This window comes from Callorhinus ursinus, unplaced genomic scaffold, assembly GCF_003265705.2.
Source record: "Callorhinus ursinus isolate GAN/ISIS: 27379988/994484 unplaced genomic scaffold, GSC_fseal_2.0 scaffold5, whole genome shotgun sequence".
Classification (NCBI taxonomy): domain Eukaryota; kingdom Metazoa; phylum Chordata; class Mammalia; order Carnivora; family Otariidae; genus Callorhinus; species Callorhinus ursinus.
In genome coordinates this window covers 60,666,275-60,680,605 of record NW_027397067.1, presented here as the reverse complement: position 1 = coordinate 60,680,605, position 14,331 = coordinate 60,666,275, and the positions used below count along the sequence as shown (strand labels likewise).

The window sequence follows — 14,331 nt, the reverse complement described above, 5'->3', positions numbered from 1 at the left end:
GATTAAGAATTAGACCAAGGGGAGGGTATGAAAATGCAAGACTGTTTTAAGCACAGGGAACAGCCAGTGCAAAAATCTTGAGGAGAAGTGCTCATAGTGTACCTGATGATTTTAAAAAGTGGAGTGACTGGAGCACTGTGAGAAAGCCGGGGAGCAGGCAGCAGAGGAAGCTAGAGCAGGAGGCAGGGGCTACATCAAGTATTCTGGGTAATAGCCTTCAGAAAGCTATGGAAAAGTTTTTAGAGAGGGAGGGGAGTGATTTGCAAAGGTTCTTTAGACTGCATTGCAGGAAAGTGATTAATTGAAGGAAGACTAGAGTGGGAGTAGAGAGACCAGTTAAGGAAGCCACTGAGAGAAAGAAGACTTGATGGTGGGATACACAACGAACAAAAGAAAACAAAACTAACTTCATATAACCCTCCTCCATCTGCTCTGTCTCATTGTATGGCTCCCCAGTCCAGTCCATCTAATCCTTGCAAGTAAGTCCCAAGCCAGAACTGCAAAGATGGCTAGCTATCGCATCTTTGCAACTCCCTCTACCACAACCTTATAAGGAATTGGTTACCAATCCCTACTGGTTTTATTTCCTTTAAAAAAAAAAAAAAAAACCCACAAAAGAACACAAATTACACCGGGGCATTTACTCTAGTCCTCTTCAATACGCCTGGATAGTCTTTCTAAAAAATGAAGAAGCCTCCATTAGTGTCCAGACACATGACTTTTTTCCCCCTCTACCCCTATCTTGTTCTCTACTGCCATGGGACTTTTGCACATCCTGTTCTCTCTTCTTGGGAATTCAAGCCCACATTCCAGCTCCACATCAATTCTTCAAGGAAGTCCTTCTCTTCCACTCCAAACTTGCCCACTTTTGGGTCTCCTTGTACATTTGGCATTTTTTGTGGTACAAGTATTTCTAAAAATTCCTCCCTAGCTATACCGAAAGCTTCATGAAGGCAGGTTCTATCTCTTTCGTATTCATCATTATGCCCCAGACCCTAGCTATCACAATAAGTGGTTCGGAGAAGACCATGTATAAATATAGGTTGACTCAATGAACCCCTAGATTTTATGGAGCTTGTTTAAGGGTTTTAAATGAATTTTTTTTGTCGTGGCAAATAAAACTGCACAACAACAGGTATTCCCTCTAAAACAAGCGTAAGACTAAAGGTAAACCCAGATATTCACGCCACTGGCAAGCGCTGCGCGTGCACTGTCGGCCTGGTCCGCAGCGCTTGAAGACCCTCTGCCAAGAGAATCACCTTCGCGCTTGCTCAGTTCGGGGCTGCACAACCAGAGGGCGGGGTCCAACTAAAAGGAAATGGTCAATGCGCCTGCGTCGCTCCTTCTAGGGCTTAGGCTGGTTGCGCAGGCGCATAGGTACCATTTTGACCGTAAACATCCTGCCGATTTGAACCGAGGATTTGGGCGGCAGGAAGAGCCGCGGCGTAACGGCAGCCATCTTGTTTGTTTGAGTGAATCGGAAAGGAGGCGGTGGCTGTGGCTGCGGCGGGAGCTGCTCCGAAGCTACACCTCACAGGGGCTCCCCCCCTTTCCCCGCCCCCTCCCCCGACCCTTTTCCCCTCCCCAGGCCACCCAGCCCGCCCAGCTCCCGGCGGAGAGCAAGGTAAGATACTCGGCCAGCCCCTCTTATCCTCGGGCTCCCTCCGCCTACCCCTTCCCTGCCGTCTTGCAGTCTAGGAACCGGACTCTGGGGGGGGCGGGGGAAGCGAGGGAGAAGAGCGCTCGCCGCGCCCCGGGATGGTGGCCGCGCTGCCACCCTCCAAGCTCCGGAACGGCAGCGCCGCCCGCCCAGGCCTCTTCCCCCGGGCCCGCCCTCGGCCAGGACCCGCGCAGTCTGGGCCCGCGTTATCGCTTGTTCGGTAACAAATGGTTCTGGTCCGTTCCAAGGCCGAAAAAGCCGTTACTCCGCCAGTCCCTCGGGAGCCGCATCTCCCGGAGGAGGTAGAGGAAACCCTGGGCCGCGGAGGGAGAGGCGGAGGTTTGAACGAGCCCGCTCTGGGGACTGGGCCGCCTACTCCGGTAAAAATGGCTGTCTAGGAAGACGCGGGGCGGGAGGCGGCGGCGGGTCGGCGCCCGCGATGGCAGCTCGAAGGGACAGCAACCGTTCGCAGAGCTTGGGTGCGGGGGTCGGAGACGTGCGGGCCTTGCCCTTGCGGGCGCTGTGCGACGGCATCACTGCGGCGGGCCCCTCTCCAGGGACTGCTGCTGCTTCCCCTCCCCTTTTTTAAAGGAAAAATTTTACGTTGGGAATATTACATACTGGACAGACCAACAGAAAACCCGACCAAGGGAAGTTGCTTCTGATTTTTAGGAAATTAGCATAATTGGTTCCCCCCCCCCCCCGCCTCGACTTTTCTAATGATTAGGGATATTGAGTGTTTTGATACTGATGTAGAGACGCTTTGGGAAGGTGTGTGTTTCTGACAAATGCTTGACGTCTATTTGCTCGCCGGGAAAGGCTTTGCGATTGATCTGCTGTGATAGAGTGGGGTGACACTGTCTACTTGTGCTGCCAGACCTAGCGGCCTTCTTCAAATTTGAAAGAAGGAAACGCTGGAGGGTTTGTCTGCCCACCCTATGATTTGTTAGGCCGTCTTAAGCGTTCACAAACGCGCTTGTGTTTTTAAGGCTTTCTGGTAAAGGCTTGTGTTTATCGGCTCTCTTTGCAAGCGAAAGTTAATATTTGCTCTTATAACGCTGTTTAGAATCATCACTGAAATCCAGAAAAAAACTCTTATTTTCATAAAATGAATGCAAATGCCAGTGACCTGTGTGAGTCGGCAGAATTTTGGAGACGGGCTGGAGAAGCTTTCCTAAGTTGTAGAGTCATTAAATGTCCTTTTTTTAATGTTGGAGGCATCTCATAATTATTTTTCAAAAGACACTGATGAGGATGTATACCATATCCAGTGATTAAATTATTTAACAGTTCGTAAATGGTTGAGGTGACAGCAGTGCATAACTGATGGACATAGTGCTTTTTATACAAAGTTAGACTTAACATCGGTAGAGGGTAACCTAATTTACTTTTTTTGTTGTTTATAAAGAACACAGTACGCTCTAGAATTAAGTTTTCCACTTAGAGTGGCATATGTTTAAAGTATTCTTAAAGTTGATTATTTCTTTCCTGATGAATTTCTATTTATTGGAACACATATTCTGAGAAATTTTATCTTTTACAGTTTTGTGCAGAAGGGGAATTTCTGATTTTTGAGAAATACAGGTTTTGTGTTATTTGTTTAAATGTGATGTCAGATTGTTAAGCATAATCATGCTGACCTGTATATGCTCTGCTGTGAGATTTTCTTCAGAATTACTGTTTATTTACATCTGCAGTGGGATTGTGTTGGTTTGCTGTTCTATTTCATTCTCATAATCCTGTTTGGTAAATATCCTCGTTTTATGGATGTGAAAGCTAAGACTCAAATGTTAAGTAACTTTTAACCCTTACTAAACAACTAAAGAGGGAGAAGAATTTGAATCTAGGACCTTCTGATTGTAAATCTCTCGTTCAAAGAATGTTAGTACCAAAAGGGTGGGGAACTCTAGTGTGCAGGGTTGGAAATAGCTTCTGTTCCTGAGAAACTCCCCAACCCCCAAGAGATACATTCTTCCATGAGTTAGGTATAGATGTTTTCCAAGGTTAGTAAATCCCTGAATTTCAATCTTCCAGGTGTTTATGAAAATGAACCACACAGAGTAAGCAGCTTAACTTGCCTGTTAATGGCAAAGGAGGATTGTGTCTTGACTTCCAATATAATAGTATTTACTTTGAGTACGTGATATTTGTGTATGTTCCAAGTTAAACAGTACAAAAAGGTTGGTCTCACTTTCCCAGCAGACCCACTTTCCAAAGGGTAACCAGTGTCATCAGTTTCATTTGTACACCACAGATATTTTATGCAAGTGCATTAAATATATGTTATATAGAGAGAGCCCTCCTTTTTTTTAAATACATGTATGTATATCATTGTTTAAGGCCTCATGGAATTCTCTTATATGGGTGTATTTGTTAAAAGATGCTAAGTCATTTCTAATATTTTGCCGTTAAAAGTCATGCTGGTAGGGCAACACAGTGTTGCAGTTAGAGGTGTGGGTTCTGAAATTCAAGTTTCCACTTGCCTTAAATGCTAGTGACCTTTGGCACATTGTCCTCTTCTTTTCTCTGTTTTCCAGTCTGTAAAATGGGCCAGTACTGTCATGAAGAGGGACACACAAAATTCTTAGATCTTAGTGAAATTTTTTAAAGATTTTTTTGTTGTTACTAATATTTTACATCTCCATGTATATCTTTGGCATTATTACTGTAAGTGCAGTTTCTGGTTTAAAAGTACGAATGTTTGAGATTTTCATAAGATGTTGGCAAATTGCCCTTGAGAAGGTCATACCAATTTGTACAGCCATTGTCCTGCCCTGTTTTCTAACAGATGAATGAAATATCATAATTCATATTGTGAAAACATGAAATTACTTTTTAGGATATATTGAAAAAGTTTGCTGCTTTAGAAAAAAAAATGAGAAATCATGAAATTGCTAAGCTATGCTCTGGGACCAAATGCAGGCTTTATGCTAAGATCTTTTGCAAAGGATTAACATAGATCTACAGAAATTCAAAATCTACAGAGATTAATCAATTTTTTAAGATTGGTTAAGTACAGTAATACTAAGGAGAAAGATTGTTTAAAAGCAATGATTACACTTTCTTCTTATTTAGATATAAGCCAGTAGTTGATCCACCACTGTGCTTCAGGCTTTCTTTAGTTATTAGGGTGATTTCCTCTTGCTAATTGTTTCCCAGAATAATTTTAGCACCACTCTGCTCTAGTTACCCCCATACCATGCCAAGAAAACATCTATTTAGGAATCTCTGCCTCCACATAGCTGGGATATTTTAGGCATGGTACTCTTGACTAGGAGCTTAAGTCCTGGCCATGAGCTACTGACACCTGTTGAAAAGCGCCAGTAGTTTTAATTTCTAAAATCTCCAGAATTTTTTACGTGTGTCAATTATGAGATCACTTGGTGTATCTCATTTCCTTATTCATTAAGCACGTATTTAGTAGTTGACATGCAGCAGGCAATATTCTAAGAGCTAAATATTAAGGAGATTTTTATTGGAACACAGCTATCTTCTGCAGTGAAACTTGGGACTTCTTGTGTATGACAGTGATGGTATTTCTAAGAACACACACTGCCATACTGAATTTCTACAAAATCCTGTAGACTTTATAGTGCTGTAGATGCAGCTTAATTTTCATGCTAACAAACATTTAGGCTTAAAAGCACTGCTTTGCAACATAGGTTCTTTGATTCTGGGAAGCATATTTTGAACTATAAAATACTGCTGGGCAAGACAAGATACACTTGAGGTGTTATTATTTAATTCTTCTACCTTAGAGTGTTTGATCTGAATTCTTCCTAGTTTCGTATTCCTTAGTTCTTTTCTTAACTTCACGTTTGAGAAAAAGAGTTCCCAACATTGGGCAATTGATGAAGACTTTTTTTTTTTTCCTTTGGAGACAGTTTTCCTAGGGTAAATTAATGATCCCCTGGGAGCATCTGGTTCAGCAAATGAGAATTTCAGAACCCTCTCCCATTAAGTGATGGAAAATGGAGAGGAGGCAAACCTAACTGAATTACTTTTGCACCTCCACCCTTTCAAACATTTTTGACAGGCATGAAGTCTCTTGCCTGTGATATGTTTAATATATATTTTCTGTACATCACTGGAAAGAATGGGCACAATTTTTAATTCAAAGTACAGTAAGCAAAATTCTCGTTTTAAAATTTACAGTCTGTTTGTAAAAACATGAAAATTAGAGTTTATTTACTCTGGATTTCTTTTTTTAAGCTAATTCAAAAAGGAATTTTTATTCCCACTAGCAGTGTATAAGAGATGAAGCTTCTGCATAGCCTCACTGGACTTTGGTGTTGCCATTATTTTTTATTTTAGGTCTTATAATAGATGTGCAGTGATCTCTAGTGGGTCTAAATTTGCATTTTCTTAATGACTGGTGATGGTGAGCATCTTTTTTTGTTCTTATTTGCCGTTGGCATGTCCTTTTCTGTGAAATTTCTTTTGTTCATTTTCTAATTAGATTTTTTTACTTGAGTTTTTAGAATTCTTTATTCTGGATCCAGGTCCCTGTCAGATGTGTCATTTTCAAACTTTTTCCCCTATTGTACCTTTACATTCTCAGCTCTTTCATAGAACAAAATTTCTTAATTTGATAAAGGTCAATTCATTGGGTTTTTTCCCTTTATGGGACATGTTTTTGGTGTCCTTTCTAAAAGCTCTTACTGGGCGCCTGGGTGGCTCAGTCAGTTAAGCATCTGCCTTCGGCTCATGTCATGATCCCAGGGGCCTACTCAGTGGGGAGTGTGCTTCTCCCTCTCCCTCTGCTGCTCCCCCTGCTTGTGTGAGCTCGCGCGCACGCTCTCTCTCTCTCTCTCTCTCTCTCATTCTCTCTCTCAAAAAAATAAATACACTTACCAAGCTTTATGTATACCAAAGGTTTTTCCCCTCTGGTTTTTTTCCTAAAAATTATAAACTTTTACATTTAAGTCTATGATTTATTTTGAATTACTTTTCATATAATGTGTGAGGTTTGGATCAGGGTTCTCGCCCCCCCCCCCCCCCGTGGATGATGTCCAATCACCCAAGCATTATTTGTTGAAAAGACTATCCTTTCACCTTTGTCAAGTTTCTTCATCTTTGTGAAAAATCAGGTGAACTTACTTATGTGGATTTCTGGGTTCCCTGCCCTGTTTCATTGATCTGTGTGTTTTTCTGTCTGCCAAACAATGTTGACTTTGTAGCTATGTAAATCTTGAAATTGGATAGACAAATTCATCTCACTGTATTCTTTTTTAAAAAATATAGTTTTAGCTATTCTCATTCCTTTGCCTTTCCATATAAATTTTCTTATGAATGGCTATAAAGAAAAGTCACTAGGATTTTGATAGGCGTTAATGTTGAAGTTTCTTTTAAAACTAAACATAACACTTATCATGCTGCCCAGCAGTCATACGTCAGGACATTTGTCCCAGAGAAATGAAAACTCTGTTCACTAAAAGTCTATATACACAGATATTTATAGCAGCTTTATTTGAAACAGCCTCGAGCTGGAAACAACCAAATATCCTTCAGTAGGTGATTGACAAAGCAAATAGTGGTATATCCATCTCCTGGAATGCTACTCTGTGATAAAAAGGAGCATACTATTGATACATGCAATAACCTTGGTGGATCTCAAAGAGTGTTAGATGACTGAATCTAAAAGGTCACATATTGTATGATTCCATTTATATAACATTCTCAAAATGACAAAATTAGAGATGAAGAACTAGAGTGGTGGTTGCTGGGGCTTAAGAATGGTAGAGAGGAAAGAATGGGTGTGACATTTAAAGGGATAGGAGAGGGAGAGCTTTGTGTTGATGAATTAGTTTTGCATTTTATTCCCTCACAGTGGTGGTTATGCAGATCTGCACATGCGATAAAATGGCATAGAATTATACATACATACATACACATTGTACCAGTGTCACTGTCCTGGTTTTGATACTGTATGTAAGGTGTCACCATTGGGGGAGACTGGTTAAAGGGTAAGTGGGACCTCTCTGTACTATTTCTGGGACTCCTGTGAATCTATAATTATTTCAGGATCAAAAATGTTTTAAAAATGTTTAAGTACTTTTCATGTGCTGCGGGTGTGCTTGAGTTTATTTCTGTAAAAACATGACATATCTTCTAGTCCTGGGCATTTTAGAAAAAAATTCATCTGGCAAAATAGATTTTTTTTAATCTGTGAAAGAAGGAAAATAAATAATATAAGGGAACTAACAACACAGGAAATATAGGAAACATGCACAGTTAATGTACTCTGCAAGCTGGAGTTTTTAAGCTGCCTTTTTTTTTCTTATGTATTTATTCATAGCTTGCTGAAAGAAAAATAAAATGTGAATAACGCTTGTATTTCTACTAAGGCTGTTTCAGTCATAAGATAAACGTTACACTGTGTCATTGTCCTGAATATAGTATTTAAATTATGGACAAGTGCTTTTCAAGTTCCTGAGTTTGGAAAGCTATATATGTAATACTTTTTAATCCTCAGCTTTTCTAAACTACTCACCTGGAAAATGGGGCCAACCCACCTGCTTATCTTTATCTGGTACAATATGAAATGCTTATTATTATAGTGCTTGTCATGAGATAGCAGTTATGGTATAAAGCATCTAGCTGAGTATCAATTGTTAATGGGGTTGTGAAAAATGGCAATTTACACATTAATTAATATCTGTGCCTGAGTGTTTTCCTTCTTTGACATAGTTTTCTTGCCATGAAGAACATATTATCTAGCATTTGGCCAGAGTCAGACTCCACAGTCAGTAATCAGGATAGGAATGGAATGAACACTCGTCGGAATTTCAAAATGAACAAGAGTTTTCTGGTGACAATTTTTACTAAAAAACAAAACAAAACCCTGGCACTTTTATTTGGAGTATGAAAGTGATTTGGCTCTTTTGTCCCTTTTCCCTTCAGCTCTTAATATTTTGAGGTCTTTTTCTTGTCCTCTCAAAACTAAGCGATAGGTGGTTGTTTTTTTAAGGTGTATTGTACTTAAACCTTTCATAGTTCTCATATTTAAAAGAATTGGAAACTTTTATTTTCAGATTTTTTTATATGTCTTGATAAATCCTTGTTTTCATATGGTATTTATATTACCTTTTTTTTCCCTTTCAGGTTTCCTCCTGTTTCATAATCAGCCGGAACAATGTTCTACGCACACTTTGTCCTCAGTAAGAGAGGGCCTCTGGCCAAAATTTGGCTAGCGGCCCATTGGGATAAGAAGCTAACCAAAGCCCATGTGTTTGAGTGTAATTTAGAGAGCAGTGTAGAGAGTATCATCTCACCAAAGGTATGTTTGATGTTGATATTTTTATTCACTTTATTGATTGTTTATTGATATGTAAAATAGAATTCTGTGAAACAGCTTTTTAGGTTGACATCTGTGTATACTGGAGGCAAAGAAAAATTTGCAGATTATCCATAGTTCCAGTTTGATATGCTGTTCCCTTTAAAAATTCTATAAGTGCACAGATACTTTCATTTGCCAGTTTTCATGGTAGATAAGTATGAGGTCAAGCAGTACCCAAATATTTTATATTTTGTCTTCCTAAATGTTTTTGTACTTAAAATTGTATGTAAGTGTTTCTAATTTGGGAATTTACAAAATATTCAAAAGAAGGATCCATTAATTGGAAAAGGTTGTAGGGATCAGATCTAATTATCTTATCCACCTAGAAAATAGCATCCATAACGCTTGTTCCTCCTTACCTCCACAGGCCTATTTGCTATTTCTTGAAAATACCCAGCTTTTTGCTGTTTCTTGAAGATATCCAGCTTTCTCCCTGTCTCAAAACTTTGATAGTTGCTGTGCTCTTCTCCTGAATATTTAATTACTATCTGTCTCCCACTAGAATGGAATCCTCATGAAAGTCCTTACCTTCTCTGCCTTGTTTACTGCTCTATGCCTAAAAGAGCTTTTATTGACATCCTCTGAAACTGTTCTGAAGCAAGTGGTTTTCAGCCTTGAATTTCATAAATAGTGTAACTGGAAGTAATATATGTATATATATTTATATATATATTTGATGTGTTTTAAAGGTCCTTTCCTGGACTTTGTATTAACACATACATGCACCCATTGTCCTAGATTACAGCTTTCTGGACCAGCATTGGGAACTACTCTTTAGAATTGGCAGCTTGGATGCTGCTGGCTGCCATAGGGTGTTAAAAAGAGTAATCCTTTATTGCTGAAAGAGTAAGGGGATCTCAAAGGAATAAAGCTGGGATCTAGAAGAGACTTGTTCAGAAAAGTCGTGTGGGACAGGATATGTTTTAGGTGAAAAAGTGAAAGTTTGTATTTGTGATTAGAGCTAAGTTATAAAATTTCCATCTTGTCTATGCCAAATTTGGCTGGTTTTAGAGTTACAGTTGGTGGAATTTATTGCTATTAAGGATATTTCTATCATGTTCTTTCTAAGACAGTATTAAAATAAAAACTTTACAAACAGGGAAATAGGTGATCTCTAGTCCTACCACCTAGAGAACCTTTAGTATTTTGGTATGCCTTCTAAAACGTGTGTATGTTTTTTACACATAATTTTTCTCCTTATCATATGTGTATACAACTGCATTATATGTTTTATAAGCAGTCTGCATTCAGGAAAAGCTCTGTTCATAGCTTTATCATCATTTTTAATGTTGCATTATACAGTGTCATGGTCTCTTATCCACAGAATTCAAATACAAAAAAACGGGAACAGACTTGACAGAAATTGAAGTGAGGTCACTTGTGTAGTCATATATTCACTATAGAAACACTAAGGTGAATGATTTTTAGAAACTGCTCTAAATAGTTGCTGGGAATGTCTTAATATATATCATAAAGATATCTTAATATATATCATAAAGATCTATCTTAAGGATAATGCAGTTATCTCTTAAGCTCTGAATTCCAAAACACATTTGGCCCCTAGGATTTAAGCTAAAGGATTATGAACCTGTAATTCATTGTTTTGATTGTACATGATTTATTTTACCAGTCTCTTTTTGAATAATTATATTTTTTCCTAATTTCTTGAATTTTAATTCCTCTGGCCCTGTACAGTGTATTAAAATAAACAAAGATTTCTCTAGGTAGTAGGACTACAGGTTTATTTTCCTCTTTTTAAAAAATAACCAATGAATAAAAATTGCTTGCAAAATATTTTGTTCACATCTCTTTTTTGACTTAATTTTTATGTGAAGTTAGAATATATCAAAACCAGGGGCGCCTGGATGGCTCAGTTGGTTAAGCGACTGCCTTCGGCTCAGGTCATGATCCTGGAGTCCCGGGATCGAGTCCCACATCGGGCTTCCTGCTCAGCAGGGAGTCTGCTTCTCCCTCTGAACCTCTTTCCTTCTCGTGCTTTCCATCTCTCATTCTTTCTCTCTCTCAAATAAATAAAATCTTTAAAATATATATATATCAAAACCAGTATTGCATAGAGAAGCTTTCATGTTCAGTGATCTTTTGTTCACATCTGTAAGTTTTTCCTTAATGTTGATGTTTAGGAATATAATTGATGGGCCAGGTGATACACTTAAAGATTTCTGAATATGGATTCATAGTTTGCTCCATGGGGAGATAGTACCAGTTTGCACTGCTGGTCAGATTGTATGAAAATATGATGTTTTCTACTTTTTATAGGTATGCTTCTGAGGTAAGTGAATGGAGAAAGAAGTTGAGCTGCTTTCTTGAAATTAATATGTGTGACTAATCTTTAAGACCTATAAACAAATATTGAGGGTGATTTGGCTTAAAAGGATAACAAATTTTTTCATAGTATGTGCAGAGTACTTTGTACCTTGTTAGGGAGGCTACGGAAGAGTACAAGACAGTCTGATAATAAGAAGGTATGTACGAATAGCCACAAAGCAAGGCACATGGTTCAGGAATAATGTAAAAAACTGGACTGTGTGCAGGAGAAAGAATAACTTATTTTAAAAACCATTTCTAAGTGGGTTATTTGATCTTGTTTTATTTTGGTAGAATATAAAGATATTTCCAGAGTGAACTGACCTGAAAATTTCTAATGTTTGCTCTTGGTGTGCAGTTCTTGTTATGGGTGAATGTTGGTTTAGTTGTTTCGAACAAGTGTCAGACGTATAGCTCAGTTGCAGCTGTGTTGCCTTCTGCCCCTCTTACCCCCACCCCTCCATTGGAACAGCCAGTGGTAACCTCTACAGAGCTTTCTCTGGATATATAGCCTGTTTTCCTTATTACATCTACATGAGCTAGCTCAACAAAAATGGCATGCTTCATTTTACCTACTCCTATGTTAAACTCTGAACCACACTAATATACAAAGAAAGGTTTTGCCCAACCACCTGTTTTCAAAGTTGCTAATCCTTTACAAGATAATGGCGTGCGAAGGGTTTTAAACCCTTCCTCCTTCCTTAAGGTGCAGTCAGTATTTTAAATTTTCTAAGACCACATCATAAAAGTAGATTCTCTTTTTTTCCGTTAGTTGCAATGTTTTAATTGGGTATTTTCATATCAAGGATTTTTCATATGATAAATGCTAGATTTGATCACAAATTTATAATTTTATTTTTTAAAAGATTTTATTTATTTGAGAGAATGAGAGAGAGAGAGAGAGCACGTGAGAGGGGGGAGGGTCAGAGGGAGAAGCAGACTCCCTGCCTAGCAGGGAGCCCAACGCAGGACTCAATCCTGGGACTCCAGGATCATGACCTGAGCCGAATGCAGTCGCTCAACCAACTGAGCCACCTAGGCGCCCACAAATTTATAATTTTAGATACCTCAGAATTTATATAGCAGTAAATTTCATAATTTATGCTGTAAGTCATGTGAATTTGCCGTAAATGTAGAGCCTAAGAGTCATTACAAATAGAATCCTAGGCTGCTGTAGACAGTACACATACAACTTAAAAATACAGTGTTTCATCTTATAAGTAATGTTAATGTATCAATCATAACTTAAGTAAATGATTAACAACTTTATTCTCTACTTTAGAATATGAGGACTTTTATGATCTGATTTGGAAAATAGTCTGGGAAAGTTTGAATTCTGTTGTCTTGTTCTCAAAAAATTTTCCATATTATAGCCAGAGGAATTTTGAATCATTCTATTTAGATTGGGTTTTTCTTTCTTTTCCCAACTACTGCATCTTGTCCCACACAGTGGATCCCACATAAATGTTGATTGAGATCTCCCTTGAAAAAAACAGGAGGAGTATATTTTCTTGTTAAAAAAAGATGGGTTACCACTACCATTTATCATTAGTTTGCCTTCCAGTCTACTGATAAAACTGAGTGAAAAATGGCCTAAACAATAAGGAAGTTAACAGTCTTACTTAACTAGGAGTTTAGAAACAGGAAGATTGAGGATTAGTTGAGCAGTTCAATGATGTCATTCATCTAAGGACTCACCAATTTTTTTTTTTAAAGATTGATTTATTTTTAGAGGGGGGTGGGGCAGAGGAAGAGGGAGAGAGAGTCTCAAGCGGACTCCGCACTGAGCATGGAGCCCTATGCAGGGCTCAGTCCCACGACCCTGAGATCATGACCTGAGCCGAAACCAAGAGTTAGATGCCCAACTGACTGAGCCACCCAGGGGCTCCAGGACTCACCAGTCTTATGTTGGTTTCTTGTCCTTACACTTATGGCCTTGTGACTATAAGCAGATCCAAACCCCACCTGCTCACAACACGGGAGAAGAAAGAGGCAGGCGTTCTCCTTTTATTGGGAAAATCTTTCTCAGAAACTAACCTACTTCACTCTTCTTTCTTGTTGGTTGAATTGGGTTTTGTGCCCACTCACGAAGCATTAGTAAAGAATGAGTCAGTTCTTCAAGGATGGGGACATTCACTTCCCAAACAAATCAGAGTTCAGTTAGCCAGCAAGGACCAACAGCTCTGGATTAGCAACCAAAAGTGCTCCATATTCCTTAATGTCCTTATGACAGCAACCTATGGAGTGCCTTACTACCTGCTTCATAGCTACTTTCATATCTGTGTTAACTGATGAATTACTATCAGTCTATTCTTTGTGGATACTCAGGATTTACAAGTAAAGGCATAAATATAAGTGATTATAAGGAAACTTCAGATAAATGATCAAGAGTATATAGAGATAAAAAGCTGCCTATAATTGCACAGAATACAAGCTTTTGAAGTATGATTACCTCTAAAACCAAAAAATTAACTTTATAAATTAAAGTTAATATTAATGTTTTACTCTTAGGTGAAGATGGCACTCCGAACATCAGGACATCTCTTACTGGGAGTAGTTCGAATCTATCATAGAAAAGCCAAATACCTGCTTGCAGACTGTAATGAAGCATTCATTAAGATAAAGATGGCTTTTCGGCCAGGTATTGTTGACTTTCTTTTTTTCTTTTAAACCTTGGAGTTTTATGTAGTGTGAAAAACTGCAAAACATATATTCTAGATCCGTTCATTTTAATTGTAGTACAAGGAACCCTTCAAAAATAGGGCAAGGTTTGGAGAGGCATGGTTCAAGGGGAGAAACCCACGTCTGTTACACATTTGGAATTATGACAGTCACTCCTTTTTTTTTAACCCCTTTTTATCAGCTTTTGTAGAACTGAGAGTTGAAATGTTGAAAGCTGTTACATGATTTTTTTAAAATGTGTAGCTTAGAAAAGGAAATCTTAGGAATTTAATTTTTCTGAATAATTTAGCATATTCTTAAAATTCACTTTTGAGACTCCTATTAA

The 14,331-nt window shown here is 38.7% G+C and overlaps 1 protein-coding gene across 2 annotated transcripts in view; it reads left to right on the top strand.

Moving 5' to 3' along the window:
• The first annotated feature begins 1,417 nt into the window (after nucleotides 1-1,417).
• RAD21 (RAD21 cohesin complex component) overlaps nucleotides 1,418-14,331 on the top strand; it is a 29,530-nt gene continuing 16,616 nt past the window's right edge. The window contains exons 1-3 of one of the 2 annotated variants that reach the window (XM_025871025.2): nucleotides 1,418-1,624; nucleotides 8,765-8,939; nucleotides 13,836-13,965. In XM_025871025.2, coding sequence (XP_025726810.1) covers nucleotides 8,796-8,939; nucleotides 13,836-13,965 — 274 coding nt within the window. In that variant the 5' untranslated portion in view covers nucleotides 1,418-1,624; nucleotides 8,765-8,795. Of the gene's footprint in view, nucleotides 1,625-1,896; nucleotides 2,041-8,764; nucleotides 8,940-13,835; nucleotides 13,966-14,331 lie in introns of those variants that run through there. The other variant, XM_025871026.2, reaches the window with a different exon arrangement.